Source organism: Arachis hypogaea, chromosome 3 (assembly GCF_003086295.3).
Source record: "Arachis hypogaea cultivar Tifrunner chromosome 3, arahy.Tifrunner.gnm2.J5K5, whole genome shotgun sequence".
NCBI lineage: Eukaryota > Viridiplantae > Streptophyta > Magnoliopsida > Fabales > Fabaceae > Arachis > Arachis hypogaea.
The window spans coordinates 1,866,667-1,883,073 of NC_092038.1; the positions used below are offsets into that span (position 1 = coordinate 1,866,667).

Sequence of the window (16,407 nt, forward strand, 5' to 3'; positions counted from 1 at the left end):
AGAATAAAATATTATATTTAGTAATATTAATTGAGAGAAAAGTTTAAAAGTTTTTTTTTTTACCACCACCACCACAACAACAACAACAACAACAACAACAACAACAACAACAATAATAATAATAATAATAATAATAATAATAATAGTTGACATTAAGCTAGACCACAAGTCATATATGAAAAAATAGATGCTTTCGGATTTGGATTCTTTAAAATTTGTATTTCATTTTAGAGAATAAAGTGTAATTTTTCACCATTTATTTTATAGGTGGGATTAAGAATAAATATGAGAGAGAACTTATTCAAAAATAGAAAATTACACTTTATCCTCTAAAATATAAATTTAAAATTTAGAAAATTTAAATTCGATTCTTTCATATATATATATATATATATATATATATATATATATATATATATATATATATATTTGAATTGATCTCATAAATTATCGTCTTGAAAAAAAAAAAAAAAAGAGCTTCAACAATTAAGGAGAAAAGTTTGACCAAGTTTGCAGCAACTTCCTAGAAAGTAAGAGCCATTTATGAAGATCGTAGTTTTTTGCTTCATAAAGTAGGAAAATACAAATGAAAAGAACAAGACCAATTTGAAATTGGTGCTAGTTATTATCACTATGCTTGAAAAGAAATTTAAATATTAGAAATAAAATTATTCGTATATGTAGAATTTTTATGGCAAAAAAGAAAAAAGATTTTGATATTTGTTAATTTATTATTTTAAATAAAAAAGTTTAACATATAGTAAAATCATTTTGTAAGATAAATTTATACATTATTCACCCTTTAAGATTAATTTAAATTTTTAATAAATCACCGGTTCTATATATATGCCACTAGCTAACTCTTTAAACTTTAGTTTAATTACTCTATTGGTTCTTATAGTTTCACAAAATTTTTAATTAGGTCTCTATATTTTTTTTTCTTTTAATTGAGTTTTTACACCATTTTTTTAATTGAGTCCCTATATTTTTTTCTTTTATTTGAGTTTTTACACTAATTTTTTTTAGTTTGGTTCCTATACAATTAAACAAATTACTACTAAGAAGGACCTAATTGAAAAAAAATTGATACAGAGACTCAATTAAAAAGAAAAAAATATACAAAAATCTAATAAAAAATTTTACAAAATTATAAGGACTAACAAAATAATTAAACCTTAAATTTTTAGAGAAATAGTTTCATAATGTCCAACAAGATATAGAAGCTATTTGCAAAACATTTTATCAAAGTAAGAATTCCATCAAACATGTCTTGATCCAAAAAAAAAAAAACGAAGAAGGCCAGTGAGATTTCACTGATAATTAGTCTCTTTTAATTAATATCATTTAAGGATTGAAATTAAACTAATAGATTATTTGTGGTCATCTCAGCTAAAGATTATTTAACTATTGTAGTGATAGGTAAACTTATTTTTATAAGTTTATCCCATTCTTTAAGAGAAAAAGAAATGAAAAAAAAATAATTACTGATCGAATTTCATAAATGGACTTTAATTTATATTACTCATCTAAGTCTCTGGCCTTATTTATATTTAAAAATAAAGGATCAACTGAAGGAATTTATTGAGAGGAAAAGAGAAATCACCAATTAATAAAGTAAACTTTTGCTAGGATAATCTAATTTAGAGAGTCTAAGAATAATTTTTCTTATATAAATTTATTTTGCCTTGGGGCTTGGTTATGTTATTCCTTGAATTATCCTTGATAATTAATTTTGATATGTGATGTCTTTTTTGTTTAAAAAAAATTAAAAATTAAAATTATACCAAAAATAAAAAAGATGAATAATGAACTGAAATGAAAAAGTAAAAAAAAAAATTGATATTTAAAATATTATTAAAAATTGACTAATGGCATTATTGTTCTTTTAAAACAATACGTTAATTCTTTTTTTAAAGTTTATTCAATGATTAAGTGCGATTTTGATCCCTAAGATATAAACTGATTGTTTTTTTTTTCATTTCTAACCCCTTTTTTACGTACAAAATCGTTTCTAAAGTTTAACTTGGTTTTAAAATTGTTCTTACTTTAGGAACAAAAATCGTACGAAAGTAGCAGCAGAAGCAGAGATAGAGGTGGATCATGGAGTGCTTCTTCTTCTTCTTTCCTTCTCCTTTCATCTTCTTCTTCCCTTTTTCCTTTGCAGCAACAGAAACACTTTGTTTTTCTTATTTTTCTTTTTCTTTTATTTTTCTTTTCTTTTATAAATTTTGTTGTTACGGGTAATTTGATCTAAAATTTTAAGATTTAAGAAAAGATGACAATTTTAAAATTTAATTTTAAACCTTAGGGACGATTTTATATGAAAAAAAGGTTGGAAACGAAAAAAAAAATTTTAACCTATACCTTAAGGACCAAAATCATACTTCACTCTTTATTTGAATAGTTTTTTTTAATAATAATAATAATAATAATAATAATAATAATATAATTGATCTTTTTATTAATTGGCTTTTGTTAATGTCCTTCTTGCTAATTCTCCCTGGATTTAACCACCATTGATTAGACCAATTACTAAAATCTTATATTTATTAAGAATAAAGTTTTTATAATATCTAAGTGACACCACGTAAATTCCATTAGAAAATAAAAAATGAAAAATAGGGATGACGGCATTAGCAAATAAGAACCATCTTTTCAGTCTTTACAATATGTTTTATTAAAAAAAATTAAAAGGAAAAAATAAAAGTAGGTAAAGAGTGGAGAAAGTGATGATAAATTTATTTGAGATGATTGGGAGACACAGACACCAACAATTTCACATCAAACAGCGCCGTCCTTTGGTTTCTTCTTCAATCTCCTAAAATGGAAAAACAGAACCATTTCACATTTCATATATTATTTATGTAAAATAAGAATTATAATTAGATAATCAATTTATATTTATATTAATTCTTTTTTTCTCAATGTTACGATCGAATATTAGGACAATAAATTTTGATGTACTATATTAAAATGTTTATTATCATTCAAAATCCTTTATTTGCATAATAATCAACTATATTATATATAAAATTTAATTTTAAAAATTACGTAGTTTTACACATATATTTAATTATGTAATATTATATTAATAAAAATAATTACTTTTTACATTAATTATATAAATAGTTATAAAATAAATATAATTATACAATTTTTATACTGTCAGAATATTAGTATATCAAAATTAAACTCTTATATATATACTAAAAATTAAATACTAATTGATCATCTATATAAAAATATAAAATGACTTTATCTTTAGATTTATAATAAAATTTTACAAATAATATGATCAAACCAGATTATATTTATAATCAAAATAAAAAAATAATAAAATTTTACAAATAATATAATCAAAACAAAAAAACACAATTTTAGTTTATTGAATGTTGACTTTTTCTTAAATTTTGATTATTTTATTTTTTCTGAAAAAATTGCTTATTCTATTATAACAAAGTTTGAATGATCTACAATATAAAAAGTTTTATTATTTCAATAATTAATTGTTCTTCTAAAAACAGTATGTGACATGTAAACATACAAAAATCATAACAACTAATTTATAATATTCATAGAATATTTTAATATTTGTAAAATAAAAATTTAATTATACTTTTGTAATAATTAATTAAGAACGTATTTATGGTATTATAAAGATATTATTATATTTATTAATTAATTGAAATAATAATTTTGTTATTAGAGAGATGTATTATTGGAGTTAGGTTTACTGCAAAGGAGGTACATGAGGAATGAATGCAGTGGAAAAACAATTTCTTTTTGTGTGATTGCATGATATTTGAAAAAAGAGAAAAACAAGAAACAGAAACAGTGAAAGAAAATAAATTACAAGACAGCACAGTACAGTCACTGTTAGTTAACAAGATTTATCTCATTTAAGAACTGACAAAGTACACATAAATATTTAGTAGCTTCGTCCTTTCTATACAAGTACAAGTACAACCACATACACATACACATACACATACATTTCTTATTTTAATACTAACACAAACTTCAATACTTCTATATTTGAATTTCTTATTTTAAATTTTATTCTCGTTATTAATTTCTCTTTTTGAAAGTAGCTAGCCAACACTTGTATATAAAATTATTTAGTCTTTTAAGAAAAATATTCAAAAAAATATTTTATCTTTTTATAATTATTTATTTAGTATTTAATTTTGATATACTGACTGTAAAACGTTTTATATAGTCGTATAATTACATCTGTTTTTTTGGATGATTATTCACGCGGGATATTTATTTTTAGGGTTAAGTACGATTTTTGTTTCTAATGTATAGGGCAAAATTTTTTTTCGTCCCCAACATTTTTTTGCATACAAAATCGTTCTTAAGTTAAACTTAGTTTTACAATCGTTCTTTTTATCAAAATCTTAAAATCTATTACCAAATTATCGTTAACCAAAAAAAATATAAAATAAAAAAAAAGAAAAAAAGAGAGAAAGAGAACGGACGAAAGAGAGAAAGAACGAGGAAGGAAGGAAGAAGAAGGGGAAAGGGAACAAGAAGAAGAAGAAAAAGAAAAAGGGAAAATGGAGGCAGCTTCCACTTCGGCGTGGTCTTCTCCCCTAATTCCTTTCTCCCGAACTTGTGTCTTTGTCATCCTTCTTCTTGGTGAACTCAATGGTAGCGGTTCGACGACACGTCGGAAGCTCGAGGATGGCGCAGCGGCCCTATTCTCATTCTCCGATCTATTCTCCCTCTGCCCTTTCTCACTCGCGCTCTCTCGTCTCTATTATGGTGCTCGAAGGCGACTGTTTCGCGCCGCTACTCCTCCTTAATGCTCCAATTCTACTTCTACTCCTGATTTTATTAATCACATTGTTTTTTATTCTGATTTTATTAATTCATTGTTTCTAATTTTAATTCTATTTCTGATTGTTAATTCATTGTTCTTTTGCTTCTATTTCTTATATCTTTGATTCTGCTTCTGTTTTTTATGTTTCTGATTTTGTTTATGTTTTTATTTCTATTTCTATTTCTAATTATGTTCCTGTTTTTGCTTTTAATTCTACTTCTGCCTCTATTTTTTTGCTTTTATTTTTGTTTTTATTTTTTTATATTTATTACATTATTTCTATTTTATTGTTGTTGTTGCTAAAGAAAAAGAAGAAGAAAAAGAAAAAGATATCTTATAATAAAAAAGAAGAATAGAAACGGAATATTTTTGTGAAGAAGGAGAATAGTATTTTTGTCCAAATGACGATTTTAAAATCAAATTAAACCTTAGAAACGATTTTGTATGCAAAAAAAAAAAGTTGGAGACGAACAAAATTTTCGACCTATACCTTATAAACTAAAATCGTACTTATCCCTTTATTTTTACTGACGTAACGTTACATAAATAGATGCATTAAAATTAAATTCATTTACACCGACAGTGTTTTAGTATATACAACAATATAATAATTTTAAAATAAAAAAATAATTGCTGACAAATATAATATAATTTTGGTGGCATTTTTTTATTCATTTAAGATTTTATCGTACCAATATGTATTAATTAACCATTATACTGAAATAATCCCCATGTTTATAACTTTATTATAATTTTATTTATTTATTTATTTATCAATGTCATACATGAATACAAAAATACTAGCATATCTCACAACCTAACCTAATGATTATTTTATAAGAAAAAATCCAACATAAACACAACATATAGAAAACAAAAACCAACAAATTTGTTTATTTATTTAATTATTATTTTACGATAATAGAACTGACCACTCACTTTGGATCTCCTTCCATATCTTAGGGGGAAAAATAATAAGAAAATTTATTCTCTTTTTAATCATAAATAAACAAGCCCACGTGTTGTTCACATGTGTAACTTCACCCACTTTAAGAAAAAAGTATGCTTAGCATCTAACTAAACTAATTATAAATGGGAAGAAATTAAAGATGCAAAGGTGATATAGATAGATTGAGTATTTTATATAAAAAAATCTCCATAATATTCTATAAAATGAAATTCTATATTATTATTGTACACATTTATAATAATAAATAAAAAATAAATGAATATAACATGTCACATTTAGAAGTACACGTAACACAAGAGAATAAATCAAAGCAGCAGGAGAATGAGAAAAGGTGAAAGAATCCAATACGTTTTATCTTTTTCTTTATTCCGATGAAGAGCCATGTGATTTGTGAATGTGCCAAACTGAAATTAAAATACTCCAATGTGCCACTTGTCGAACTCACAAGGATTTAAACTTTTAAGAAAAAAAAAACACTACTATAGTGTAATTAAGAAAAATAAGTTATATAACGCTGTGGATATTAGTATTTAAATAGTTTAGTTATGATATTTTATTTGATAGCGTAAAATATCTTGTATAGTTGATTTTTTTTACGGCGTTTCTTTTGTGTTTATATTTATTAGAACCATTTATATTAATACAGCTGATCATTTATACTATTTAATTGCAAAATCACTAACTATAGAAGATAAAATAAAAACATCAAGATATAAACAGAACGGAGTTAGAAATTCTTTTAGGAGGACGAACATAAAAAATATAAGTTAAGAAAATATATTAATAATTAAAAGAGAGTTAAACTAAAAAATTAGAAGTTTGGAAGGGACATTACTTCTCTTTTTATGAATGTATTTCCGTCACTGAATATAAAACTTTGATATTTATGTCTCTCATGTGCGAAAAAAGATGATTTTTTTGGACATGTAAAAAAACTCAATTTAGTTAAGTGTTCTGTTACTCATCTACTTAAATAAGATAATATGTGAAAAAAAAATCGATAAAATATCTATTTAAAAAAATAGATAAGATAAAATAGTAAACAAACGAATAAAAATTAAAAAAGTATATAAAAATTTAAAAATATTTAAGAAAATCATATCCGAAGCGAGCATGGTTAGTAGGTTAAGTATACAACTCTAAATTTTATTTATTTACTCTAAATTTCAGTGGTTAGTAGATTAAGTAATGTATACACATAAAATTTGTGTTCTTACAATTACAGTTATTTCATCTAAAGTTAATAATTAAAAACGAATAAATGATAATTTAATTAAATTTATTAAATTATTTTTTAATTATTAACTTTATATAAAATTAAATATATATATATATATATATATATATTATTGTTATTGTGCTTGCTTCAATGATACTCCTACAAATCTTAATTATAAATATGTATCATTCAAGAGTTTATATTATATATACACATAGAGAAGAATTTAAGAATTTCCATAAATAACATCTACTATACTAGGTGGTTTAGTACAATAGCATTTGCTTGACACAATAATATCATTATCATAGGTCTAGTACTCCCATGTGCCTACAAAATGCACCTCTCATTACTCACTAGGTACGCTCATATATAATCACATCTAATTTTTAATTAATAGAAAAGTTTTAAAATATATTCCAAACAACGGCTAATAATTTTAATTAATGTATATTTTATATATTTTTTATAATTAAAATTAACAGTTAAAATTATTAAAATATCGATATATATGATATATTTAAAATTCTTCTTAATTAATAAATCATTCACTGTTTATTATATACAATAATATATAGAATAAAACACCTTAATAAAATATTTTATTTCTAACATTACATATTTTTCTTGAATTAAATTCAATTATATATATATATATATATATATATATATATATTGTAAGTGACAACAATTTTTTTTTTTACCCACAATATTTGGTAATGAACGTGCATATTATATAAATGTACATGTTTATTACTAAATCATTGTAGATTGAAACGATTTATTACAATACTAAATCCTTATAATATAACATAAGGATTTTTATAAAATATATATAATCGAATTCAATTAAGAACAAACATGTAATATTAAAAATAAAATATTTTGTTTAGATGTTTTATCCTAATTTATATGTTTAGGTCCTCTAAATTGTCGTCAACATCAAATGTTGTCCTTCTATATAAGAAGTGCGAAAAAAAATTATTGAAATACATGCATGATTAATTAAAAAAAAATCAAAAACCATCATAATTTATTATTTTTAATTATATAATATGATTAATATTGAACTAATTCAATTAGAGAATTATACTATAAATAAAAGTATAATGTAATAATATAAAATAAACATGATGTGATAAAAGCTTTATTTTTTTTCTTTGATTCTAATTCTAAGAATTTTTCTTTTATTCTCTTTTATTATTTCTAATTCTCATTATTTTTAATACAAATTTATATCATTATCACTTTTAGTCATTAACTTAAGTTTTTAATTTATTAATTTAATAAAATACTTTTTAATTTATATTTTTAAATATTAATAATTAATTTTTAATAAAAAATAATAAATTTTACTAATCCTCTAACCTGTCTTGTTAATTAATGTGTTTATTGCCATATTCTATAAATGGTCACCATTTCACTTATGAAAATATTTGGTCTCATTTTCTTTTGGTAACATCATCACTCAGATCTAGAGCTACTAGATTCTTTCATTATTTTATTTTAAGAGTTAGAAACTAGAAAAAAAAAAAAAAAGAGCATGTGATTCAATCAAGCTTTATTCATTAGGGTGATATTTGGAAGGGGGGAGTGGTGGTGATTCATTCTTTCTTATAATTTCATTTTGTGTGTCAGAAAATCCAAGTGGCTTTTATTCATATTTCAGAGTTTGATGGCTGACACAGGCCATGCCTATGTTATGTTACTAATATATCATGTTCTTCAAAAATCACACCATCTCTTATAATGTGGTCCCTTCTTTTATTTTTCTGTACTTCACCCCCTTCTCACTCTATATATATACATGGAAAAATTTCAAGTGTGCCGTCATACTGGTATATCAATAATTTTTAACAGTTAATCTTAATTATAAAAAATATATATAATATATATAATTAAGATCAACAGTTAAAAGTCACTGATACATCAATATGACAGTACATTTGAAAATCTTCGTATATATACATCAAAAGTTTTCAAATACATCCACAACAGTCTTTTAATAGTTTTAACCGTTTATTTAATTAATATATATATATATATATATTATAATTAAGATCAACGATTAAAATTATTGAAATACTGGTATATTTAATATATTTAAAATTTCTTCCATACATATTAGTATATTACTTTTATTATTGAAATATTTTTTATATATTATAAAAAAAATATTTACTCTTTATTAAAAAAGACTCTTCATTATAACATAACTCATACTGAATATTTGTATCTGTTCTTACATTGATTGAAAGATTATTGAAATTAAATTGCAACTATTCATGTAAGAAGGTTTTTTGACACAAAAAAACTTATTTTTTGGTATGCAAACCACATTGTTGTTGTAATTGTTTCCTTTACTTATATGTAACTTCTCCAAATATTTTTATTTTTCCATTTTCGTTTCTCCAAAATCTTGAAAAGAATGAAAGGAAGGAAGCTCGTTATTTTGCCAATGCACGTTTCCTTGCTTTTTTATTTTTTTTCTATTAACAACAAACTTTACTTTGAAAGCAATTTTCTTTGCCTTTTCCACAAATGGTGCAAGATCATGATGCTTGCACACACCCTGGCACTGCATCAACAAAGAGAGATATACACTTGGATAATTTTCTCTATTAATTTAGGTAACCCTACTTGACGGAAAGTCACAAGAATCGTCGCCGATATCCAAATTTTATCATCAAGAATTCGCAACTTTTTGTTCCTATTTCTTGAGCTCAAACTCGAGACTTGTTGAAAAATTTACGAGTTTGTCTACCGCTCGACGAATTCGGTGTTAGTAATTTTGAGAACAAAAATATGAAAACATTGGTTAGGTGGGGTGATGAATGATGATGATAGCACAACAAAAGTGTGTCACTGATTTGTCTCTTTTGGTGGATGAAGTAAACAAGGTAGGGGATAAGGCACATGCAATAAAGGACCAAGTATTTGGGGTCATGCTTCTTTCTTCCTGTTATTTTGTGAATAACCAACTTCACAGATCTATAAGAGATAGCTTCATTGGCCCTACATAACCTTTTCAATAATAATAATAATACAACAACAATTTAGATTACTTGATACAATGATACTTACAATTTATCAAACTATTTTTAAAATTTCTCCTGATATAACTAGCAAGCCAATGACTAATCTAAACTTCATTTAAGGTTTGTCACTAGTCAATTAAGTATCGTATACATAGACTAAAATTCGAACTCTCGACACTCACTTAAACGAACGGGCGAACTAAATCAGTTAACCACTTGACTAACCCAAGTTGGCTTGCAATTTATCAAACTAACTAGAGCTAGATTCTAGATGTAATATAATTATATAATATATGTATACTTAGATTCATTAAACAGATTCATTAAACAAGTAAAAAAATTCATGATCACAATAATATCAGACTAATAAAACTAGTCAATCATTAGTAAAATATAAAGTAAAATATTCATCTCTCTGCAATCTTGCTATTTGCTAATAGACATGTGATTAAACAGTAAAATAAAATCCATAGCATTACTAATCATTCCACTCCAATACAAAATCATCAATCTACAAAGACCCATTAAATTCCTTGGGCTCCAGTTCACCACAACCCTATAACTGTGAATTTTGATGATCCTGTGAAAAGGATGAATCTTTAAACCAAAATGCATGGAAATCACAGAAACATTGCCTAGAAACTTGGAACTCAAAAACTCAAACATTGTAAAGAGCCGGATACAAGATCTCATTCTCTCCTCTCCTAAGTCCCTAGACACCAAATTCTTCCACACAAAAACACAAACCAACATTCTCTTCCTTCCGCGCTTACCATCGCATCGCCTTTCTTAAATTCCAAGACAAAGATTCCTTCAAGACTACCCTGCTAAAATCATAACATGCCAGAAAAAGAGTTAAAAGGCGATTAATTCCTGGGCTATTTATGCTATACATAAACCAAACCCAAAAACCTAAGAATATTTAGTCAGTAGTATTGTTTTCGTTGCTTTCTTGACCAAAGCGCTTCCTTCTGCACCAACATAGGTACTCAGGAATTGGCCCATCATCTCCAACGACCCAGCTATGTGCCGCAACATCACTCAGAGTCATCCTAAGTTTTGGGTCTGCAGAATACAAGTTTTAATTGAGAACCACATAATTGTGTTGGTTTACGAGGAAAACCAAAATGCTTAGTTCATATACCTTTCAAAAGTAGACCTTCTATTAGGTTCTTTACATGTGGGTTCAGATCATTTGGGAGTATTATTGGATTATTGACTATCTGGGATCACAGAAAATGGAATAGTAACATTCATTACGCATGCTGAAAAGATGTATCATGATGTGGCCCGGGGAGGGGGGGGGGGGTGATCATATATATTATATATTGCTTACTCTGTCATATGTATCTTGAAGTGTGTCCCCAAGGAAGGGGTATTCACCCAATATCATACAGTATAAAGTAACTCCTACTGCCCATGTGTCAGCTGCTTTGCCATGATAGGTAAGGCCTAGAACATAGAACATATCAACAGACACGAAACAGTGGTGGGATATAGGGCATTTCATTGCTGCAAGGGGCAAGAGAAATAAGATTGTAAAGAAAACCAACCTAGAATACATTCTGGTGCTGTAAAGACGGGAGTGCCAGGTGAACGGCGAAGCTCATCATTATCATCCTATAAAATGAGACCAATTACGGGATACCACATTAGTTACAAGGACATATCCTAATGCGCACACAATGTCACCAACATCTCTATCAAGAGGTGTGCATAGATCTTGTCAAGATACCACACAGAAAGGAACAAGTTCAAAATGTAATAATATATTCTTGACAACTACTTGCTTTCTTTTCTAAAGAGATGCCAGAATCATATAATTAGAAATAAGACAGAACAGGAGAGGAGATGGCAGGAACTCCGATTGCAAACAATCAAGCTTTGCGTGGTACAGTAATCTTAAAAGATCCCCCCCCCCCCCCCAACCAAACCCCCAAACCCAAAAAAAAAATTTAAAAAGAAAAAAGAAAGTCTCTCTCTATCCTTAGGTCACTGAAGAAATGACCAATCACATGATCCCATGTTAACTATTTTCAGTTCAGGATAAAAGACAATTAACACTCAAGTTATATTTGATATTTCAAGTGCTTACGAAGTATATTAATCAACTTCTAATCTTTTGGGTGGTCACATCTAAGTACATTCCAAATACACTAGTCTCCCTATGTAAAATCATCAGCTTTCATAAGTTCCTAGTAATCAAATTAACATTTGAGCTAAGTAATTTACTGTACCTCAACAGCCTGGCTGACACTGAAATCCCCTATTTTTACTGTTCCATGACGTGTAATCAGCAGATTATCAGGTTTAATATCCCCGTGTACTATGTTCTGCATTTCGAAAAACCAAAAGTAACCTTCAAATTATTGTTATAAAAAATGAAACAAATCAACCCAACTTGGTTAAAAAATAATCAAATCAAATTAACCCAATTTTTTTTTGGTTCTTTTTGTGGGGGGGATCTTTAATCAACATTAACTTCAAAAGAATGGTTGAGAATCATTACATGAGCATGGAGATATGACAATCCAGAAACTATATCTCGCAAGTATCTCCTAGCAGTCTCATCACCTAAGGCACAAGCACGGCCTGTACCCTCACAAACCCACTTGCCTTCCACATATTCAAGTACTGTATAAGAAACAAAATCCGCAATCAAGCAAAGGATTTCAAAAAAGGTTCATTAACTTAAGGCTGTCATACAAAACTTTCAGGAATCTGATTATTGGCATTCAATCGTCAAATAACAAAAGCAAAAAGAAGCATCTAATCATAAATACCCATGTAGAAGTGATCTGACTCAGGATCATCAATCACCTCAATAAGATTGACTATATTAGGATGCCCTAGCATTTTCATAATTTGTACCTGAAATAAAAAATATGTCTGCCTTTTAGCCTACCGCAGAGACGGTAGAACAACAGCCAAAACAATCAAGGAAGGAAATGTAATCCTAATGCTATGTGTGTGTGTGTGTATATATACATAAAGGGATCAACTAGGAAGCAAAATAAAATGCAAATACTATATGTGCAGCACTGTATAAACAGGATCAGAGGTGAAAAAAGATGACATAAGACATGTATGGATAAAAAAATTGAAACGTGCACATTTTACTAACCCTCCAGCAGAGTCAAAGATATACAACAGAAGAATACCTCACGTAGAACATCAGACATGGCTGTCTCAGAGGGTGCAACTCGAAGCTTCAGTAGATGAGACTTGTGAAAGGACTGCAGTCAAAGATTTTTAGCTCAATAACTGATCAACTGCACCCTATTTGCCGTGATGAAGTAGTCTTCCTACTCATACCAGAAACTATCCTTACCTTAATTGCATAATGCTTTCCATCAATGGAGTTTCGATAAAGCGCCTGCCATATATGTAAAGAAAGAAGCTCAGGAAATCCACATTCATTGAGAGACAGTATAGTACAATGAAACCCTAAGCTTACCACTTTCCCATAGCTACCAGAACCGATCTTATATTCACGAACATACTGATTAATCATCTTGGTCCCATTGTCATCCTAAGAAAAACAAAAGTTCAATAAAGCTTACGATAGATAAGATATGCAATACAATTTTTATCCTGAATATAAATAACCATTCAGAATGGAGCAGATACATTGATGGTACATTAGTTATAGAAAAGGCACATGGTTACAAACCCTGGCAATTTATGGTTAAAATGGCTGAGAAAATATTAAAACAAACCAATTTATTTGGAAAAAAAATCAATACCTAGCCACAACTTCACATCAAATCAGTAAAAAAGAATATATGTCGGAAATAAAACAAACACTTCCAACTACATCTAGACTTCATTCAAGTAGAAGTTCCATTATACCGATATATAAATAGCTTAATAAATATGTATATGTATATCATGAAGGGGAAAAGGATCTCAAAGCCATCGATGATTCAAAACACAAGGGGGACAGCTAAAAGCCTAAAACCACTACAGTACTCAAGAACATTCACAAACACTATATACCACTAATCAGCCTGGTCTTGGTGTTTCGCTATACATCAGAATTTCCCTACAGCAAAACATACAAAGCTGGTCCTACCAAACAATTACCTCTGATCGAACAACTTTGTGAGTCTCCTTAACAGGAAACTTCCTACAAACCAAGTCATTCTCTGCTCTGAAGTTCAAAATATCCTCAGATCGCTTGGGGCGAATTTGCCCATCGCTATCATCTCCACTACTGGAGTTAGCAACATTGTCACCATACATCAGCTCATCATCGTCATCCATGTCATCCATGTCATCATCCAACAACCGCTCCTGGGAGGGATTATGGTTGACATGGCGGGGCTTAGCTCTCTGTCGGCTTTGACTCCTTATGAAGCCGAAGCAATTACAGCAGCCCATTGCAGTGGCAAAAGAAAGAGTCTTACTTAGCATTTGGAGCTAGCACCTTGAAGGTAGTTGGTGTATCTCTCAACCAAAAATTGAAAACCTGAAGGAAAAAAAAAAACTTGGTATGCCCCAATTCAAAAGAAACATCTTAGATCTCCAATTCAACATCTGGATAGGACACTTGAATTGCAATTGTTCTTACCTGATTTGAGATTAAGGGGAGAAAAGAGGGCTTCAGGCCCCACTAAGCTTTGCTATTCCAATGGATGCCATTCAGCTAGGTGGAGAAAACGGCAAGATATACTAAACCCACTACGATTCAAACCCAGCATTGTGATACTCCAGCTTATATCCAATCTTGCAGGCTCAGCCCACAACTCCCACACGAACAACTCGTTGACCTTCCACATAAAAAAGATGAAATTTTAAACAATTATTACAAAAACAATTATGAAAACAAAAGTGCCCATCAATAAAAAATTTTAAATTGGTTAATGTAAGGAACAATAAAGATGAAAACTATGCATGGAACAATCACAATCCGCCATCTCAATATACGAAAATGACATATTCATTCAAATGGGCAACTTTTAACAAAATATTAAATTATACGATAAGAAGTGTTGAAAAAGTTACCTCCTTTTATGGGCAAGAACGACAAACTGGGAGTGCCCTATTCCCCCAGTTTCGAAAAACCTAAAAATTCCAGGACGAAATCGAGGGGCTTTTGGAAGCGGGAGAGGCTCAGAAACCCTAATTTGAGAAACTGAATTCCGCAGGAGATGAAATGAGAACGCGATAGAAAAGCCCTAGATCGAGGAAACGATCGATTGAATGAAGCAAATGGAAGGAATTGAGAAGGGTGAGTGATGAAAAACGGCGATTCAGTGAAATTGAAGAGAGATGATATGAAATAAAATAGGAAAATGAATTGGATCCGCGTCCAAGGAAGTTGTGATTACCCGATTGGGAACGGGATCCCTATTTTCTGAAGAAAAGAATATGATTTTGTTCGAATAGGGTTTGTGATGGTGACAACAAGGCTAGGAGCATTAGGCCGTGTTTGGCAATCATGAAAAAACAGTTTCTGAAATTTTGATAAAAATATGAAATTAAAAAAAAAAAACTTTATGATTCTAAACTTGAAAAGGTAAAAAAGGAACAATTCATAAACAAAAATAATATATGTTTGAACTTTTATTCATTTAATAATCAGATAAGTGAATTTAATTAAGACTTTTAATCATTAATCTTGTTACTTTATTATTAGTCATGTTATTGTTAAAATTATTTTCACTTAAATTTTTAAACACAAACTAAAAATATAATTATTAAAAATGGTAAAAACTCAGGTGCAGTTGACTACGTGAAGTCAATTGTATCTAAATTTTTACTATCGAAACTATGTTAATGTACAAGTTTGCCAAACACATTCAAGTGAGATGTCCTTTTTTTCAAAATAAAAACTAAAAGTTAAATATTAGAAAAAATAATTATTATAAAAAAAATATTCTAATTGATTTTTTTAAAACTGAAATTAAGTCTCAATTTAATTTTTAAAATTACATTATAATTTTAAAATAATCCCTCAAATGTATAGTACTTATTATAATTTAGTTAAATGTATTTGTATTTTTTGCCTACTTTCTTATATATGTACTCGTTATCAAAATCTCAAAGGTTCAGAACTTCAGATTGTGTTCTTCATCATTTTCGTTCGTTCATTTTTTTTTATTTTTTTTTTAAATAAGAGGTAATGAGAGAAGGATGGGTGGCTTGAGTAGCATCAAAATTGGAGTTGACTTACATAAAAATATTGATAGATGGAGCTGTTCCATGCAACATAAAATTATTAAAATATCAATGCCATCAATTTAAGTTTCTTCATAACAACTATACACACGTAAAAACCATGTGCCTACAGCTCATTTAATTGCCAGTGCTGTGAACTTTGAAAGGTTTTAATTCAAATAAGTTAGCTTAA

The 16,407-nt window shown here is 28.0% G+C and overlaps 1 protein-coding gene across 2 annotated transcripts; it reads right to left on the reverse strand.

The window, feature by feature from the left end:
• Positions 1–10,500: 10,500 nt before the first annotated feature.
• LOC112786301 (serine/threonine-protein kinase GRIK1) lies at positions 10,501–15,523 on the reverse strand. Of its 2 annotated transcripts, none has more exons than XM_025829692.3 (13): positions 15,060–15,523; positions 14,626–14,824; positions 14,139–14,523; positions 13,510–13,584; positions 13,384–13,428; positions 13,214–13,288; positions 12,836–12,923; positions 12,562–12,686; positions 12,290–12,385; positions 11,606–11,672; positions 11,389–11,504; positions 11,197–11,275; positions 10,501–11,117 (listed from the first exon to the last, which is right to left on the reverse strand). In XM_025829692.3, exons 3-13 carry the CDS (start codon positions 14,466–14,468, stop codon positions 10,975–10,977), a joined length of 1,239 nt encoding a protein of 412 aa, XP_025685477.1. In that variant the 5' UTR covers positions 14,469–14,523; positions 14,626–14,824; positions 15,060–15,523; the 3' UTR covers positions 10,501–10,974. The 2 variants fall into 2 exon arrangements, with proteins under 2 accessions (XP_025685477.1, XP_025685480.1); XM_025829695.3 differs by having other exon boundaries at positions 14,139–14,541; positions 15,060–15,468.
• Positions 15,524–16,407: the final 884 nt, after the last annotated feature.

Coding starts and splice junctions, on each gene's coding strand:
- LOC112786301 (XM_025829692.3), bottom strand. CDS start 14,468: ATGCTAAGTAAGACTCTTTCTTTTGCCACTGCAATGGGCTGCTGTAAT. Junction 13,289..13,383: donor GAAAGCATTATGCAATTAAG/GTAAGGATAGTT, acceptor CTTTGACTGCAG/TCCTTTCACAAGTCTCATCT. Junction 12,924..13,213: donor TGTCTGATGTTCTACGTGAG/GTATTCTTCTGT, acceptor TTTTTATTTCAG/GTACAAATTATGAAAATGCT.